The sequence below is a fragment of the Limanda limanda genome, chromosome 17 (genome assembly GCF_963576545.1).
Source record: "Limanda limanda chromosome 17, fLimLim1.1, whole genome shotgun sequence".
NCBI classification, from domain to species: domain Eukaryota; kingdom Metazoa; phylum Chordata; class Actinopteri; order Pleuronectiformes; family Pleuronectidae; genus Limanda; species Limanda limanda.
The window spans coordinates 17,026,496-17,030,965 of NC_083652.1; the positions used below are offsets into that span (position 1 = coordinate 17,026,496).

Consider the following 4,470-nt stretch of genomic DNA (forward strand, 5'->3'; position numbering starts at 1 on the left):
TGATCGGCTGAGGAAGAATCATTTGGTTCGGATCAACCTGCCGGCGGCCTGTCTCAGTGGAGGCTGAAACACCCAATGAGGAATACAAGTGAGGACGTGTCCCAAAAAACTTCCCAGCATCAGAATAGCCCCAGTCAATTAGAGTGTTGATCCAGAGGGATTGTATCACTTGAGTCCTGACAACCAATCTTGCCATTCTCCATTACTTTTGTTCAAAGAGTCTTTTTTAATTCTATAATTAATATAATATCTGTCACATTGCTTATGTCCCTTTTTCTTGTCTCCTCCACAGACTCACCATCGTTTCCAGGATCCCCTCCATTTGAAGCACTCACAGCTGAAGTCTACTGACAGAGAGCATGAGGACAAGCTGTGTCACCCCACATCGCAGCCCAACAAGATATGACTTCACATGGGTCCCGTGCTAATCACCATGACGACCATAAAGCTGTGACTGTTACTGTGAAGCCAACGCCCCTTTCCAACACCTGACCCCAGACCTTCCTCCTCTTTGGCAATCCTTCCTATCAGCCTGTGCTGCTTCCCTCTCTCCTGCAAACTCAATCTTTACCTGGACCTGCCTGCCCCCACTTCTCCCCCCTTAATAATTACGGATTCCTGTTCTTTCTTCTTCTTTACTTCGGCATCATGCAAGGTGCTTCTACCACCCCCATCCTGCTTATTCTTCCCACCCTCCTATTCTTCTCCTACTTGCCCAGCATGGCCAGCGGAGACTGCTGGCTCATTGAGGGGGACAAAGGCTACGTGTGGCTGGCTATCTGCAGTCAGAACCAGCCGCCCTACGAGACCATCCCGCAGCACATCAACAACACGGTTCACGACTTGAGATTGAATGAGAACAAGCTGAAAGCTGTTCTCTTTAGCTCCATGTACCGCTTCACCAATCTGACTGACCTCAACCTGACCAAAAATGAAATCAGCTACATTGAGGATGGAACCTTCGCAGGACAAGCTAACCTACAGGTGACGGGAATAGGATGGGGAAATGTTTAATGCAGGAAAATGCAACATGTTTGAACCTAACCCTGTCACTTAGTTAGAGCATGAGCATGATACTATTTTTTAATTAAGCAGGACTCTGATACATTTTTTGAGAAATGAATAGATATCACCATGCCACATTCCCAGTCACTACAAGATTTATTTTCATTTTTGTATGTGTAAATATGCAGATAAAGTATTATATATTTAAATATTTGCTCATATGCATACATACACAGAACAGATATGTACACAGTGGACATAACCAGATTTTGTTGACATATTGTGAAAGTGAAATGTTTTTACAGGGATCATTTTGTTTGTCTTATCTTAATCACTCCCTGAATTAAAAACTACTGTCAATAGCCATAAATAACCTTCAAAATACAGTAATAAGGGAAAGTAACATTTATGTGAGTGTATGAGGTTTCTGGCTTAGAGTATGAGAAAAAAACGAATTGTGAAAAATGGCCTTTATAAATATGTATTGTAAAATATCAATTTTCTTTTCACTAGTCCAAGACAACATTTTAAGGAAGCAAAAGATCTCTAAAATGCCAGTTGCATGAAAACATTGTTTCCCGTCTGCGGGGTCTTGCCTTAACCTTTAACCTTTTGTAATTGTTATAATACATTTGTTATGACTGAAATCACAACAGTGAGAAAATCCATCATACCCTAAAACTTCTTCTGTGTCTTCTTTAGGTTTTACAGTTGGGCTACAACAAGTTGACAAACTTAACTGAGGGTATGATGAGAGGCCTGGGCCGCATGCAATGCCTCTTCCTCCAGCACAACCTCATTGAGGTCATTTCCAGCAATGCATTCTGGGAGTGCCCTAGCCTAAGCAGCATTGACCTGTCGTCCAACAAGCTTGCCCGCATTGATCCATCCACTTTCACTGTTCTAACGCGCCTAATGGTGTGTGAGCTGGCAGCAAATCCATTCCACTGTGGATGCGATCTCTACAGCTTCCTGACCTGGTTGGAATCCTTCAACAACGTCACACACACCTATGACCGTCTCCAGTGCGAGACACCGAGAGAGATGTTTGGCTACCCGCTACTTAGTCCTATAGCTGCTGGCCATGCTGGTCGAAATGCCAAAAACATATTGTACCATCACTGCCGGGATGGAGTTATGATTCCAGGGATGACCTCTCTCCCACCAGATATGGATGGTTCTTCCGGGATGGGGCCAGAGATGTTTGGTGGCGCCGGGCCGTACAACCAGCCCACCACCTCTTCATCATCTACTGAACTCAGTGTTCCCAGTATCAAGCTCCATCATGTCTCTTTGTCCTCAGCTTCTCTCCTTGTGCAGATTCCAAGGCCCTACAGCAAAATGTATATTCTGACCCAATACAACCAAACATTTGTGTCTGATGTCATGAATTTGAAGAACAAGAAGGAGATGATTACCCTCAACAAGCTCAAGCCGCACAACAATTACACATTTTGTGTAGGATCCATTCGCAACTCTCAACGTTATAACCACACCTGCCTCCAGTTTTCCACTCGGGCTCAAAATCAAGACGACATGCTCCCCACACCTTCCACCACCTCTCACTACATAATGACTATTGTGGGCTGCCTTTTTGGCATGCTCATTATTTTAGGCATTGTCTACTATTGTCTGCGTAAGAAGCGGATGCATGATGAGAAGAAGAAGTCGATCTGTGTCAAGAAAACAATACTGGAAATGCGCTATGGACCCGAGGTGGCAGCAGCAGTGGGAAACGATCCATCGGCAGTCCATAAGCTCCAGGAGCAGTCCAGAGAACATCACCAGTATCAGCATCACCATGGTGGCAAACTTCCCATGTCCACATCCTCCAGCTCAGGAATGCTCCACTCAGCCAACACCAGTTCCTCCAGACTTTCCTGTATCCCACAAGTGGAGAAGATGGCCACTGCCTTTTCAGAGGCCATGGCTACAAGTAAAGGAAACTACATGGATGTCAGAACTGGAGGGATAGGAGATGGTGGGCATGGAGGGATGAGGGGCGAAGACTTGAGGGATGATGATGGAACTGATGTTGGGGATGACTCCGATGATGACGGCCATGGCTCTGCATCAGAGATATCCACCATTGCGATGGAGGTAGACAAGGTTAACCAGATTATCAACAACTGCATTGATGCACTGAAATTAGACGCAGCAGTTGCTGCTTCTGGGGCCTCTTCTAACCCTTCAACCTGCTCCAATCCCACCTCTCCTCCCCCTACTAGTTCATCCGCCCTTACTCGTGGCTTAATCCCACTCTCCCAAGGGGTTACAGAGACTTGCCAAGTCATAGGTCCTAACAAAATACCCCCACCACCTCCACTACCTTCCTTGAATGCCCCTCTCTCTGAGCGCCCAGGGATCAGTGGTGGTGGCTTTGTCATCAGTCCCCCCTACAGGCCCCCTCCTCCAGCCACTGCTGTACGTCCAATTCAGCGACAGATGAGTGCAGATGCAGCTGTGGTTATTGTAAATTCTGTCAAGAAACAGTGCAGCACCACCTCCTGTAGTTCCATGGGTCGGGACAGAGACCGCGGAGGAGCGAGGGTGTACAGCCTGGATGTTCCTGAACCTCGGAGTCCAGATGCATGTAATCAACAACAGCAGCAGTACCCAGACCGGGCCAGTCCCTTGGGATGTGGGGAGCCCCTAGAGCGGCTGCCTTTAGTGGGGAGTGCGAGCTGTGGTGGAGGGGGTGGTGGTGGTTGCGACAGTGGTGGTGTTGGTGCCCATCATCAGGACAGTCAAAAGCTGCACCATTACCATCAACAGCAGCAAATGCAACAGCAGCAAATGCAACAGCAGCAGCAGCAGCAGCAGCAGCAGCAGCTGGAGGTGCAGCAGGACTACCACTGTTCGGAGCACCGCCACTCTGTCCCAGCTCTCTACTATGAAGGCTCCCACCAGGGCTCCCCAGCTCAGAAGGTTTCATTCCTCAAGCCTCTGACGCGTTCAAGGAGGGATGCAGCATCTTACTCCCAGCTCTCGCCTGCCCGCAACCATTCCAGTTACTCTGGCTATTCCTCCAGCCCAGAGTACTCCTCAGAGAGCTCACTGCGGATCTGGGAGCGCTTCCGTCCCTACCGGAAAGGCCAGCGTGATGAGGCCTGTTATGTGACAGCCGGAAATGCCCTTCGAAAAAAGGTGCAGTTCGCCAAAGGCGAGGACCTGCATGACATCCTTGATTATTGGAAAGGTGTGTCAGCACAGCAGAAGCTGTGACGGTTGGACCAAAGCATTGTGGGAAAAAGAGTTTGAATACTTATTTTCCTGAAAGGCCTGTGGGCTAAAGAAACCATTAGAAGTTCACGGGGAGATAAATGTACAACAAAATTTTGCCTTTGGGTTATTTTGGCATGCTCGGTGTATAGAATATTGTGCTAAAGCAAGGACTGTGAAACTGTGCCTGGGATACAAGAGTAATTATGGTGTTTTATTTTACACTTCGCTGTAGCCCCATTT

The 4,470-nt window shown here is 47.5% G+C and overlaps 1 protein-coding gene across 1 annotated transcript; it reads left to right on the forward strand.

Annotated features, from left to right (window-relative positions):
• The first annotated feature begins 648 nt into the window (after positions 1-648).
• On the forward strand, positions 649-4,230 carry LOC133023581 (protein phosphatase 1 regulatory subunit 29). Its single transcript, XM_061090648.1, has 2 exons — positions 649-984; positions 1,708-4,230. Exons 1-2 carry the CDS (start codon positions 649-651, stop codon positions 4,228-4,230), a joined length of 2,859 nt encoding a protein of 952 aa, XP_060946631.1.
• The last annotated feature ends 240 nt before the right edge of the window (positions 4,231-4,470 follow it).

Bases quoted from the DNA above. Each gene is read 5' to 3' on its own strand.
- LOC133023581 (XM_061090648.1), top strand. From the start codon at position 649: ATGCAAGGTGCTTCTACCACCCCCATCCTGCTTATTCTTCCCACCCTC. The intron at 985-1,707 runs GTGACGGGAATA...TGTCTTCTTTAG, and splicing joins CAGGACAAGCTAACCTACAG to GTTTTACAGTTGGGCTACAA.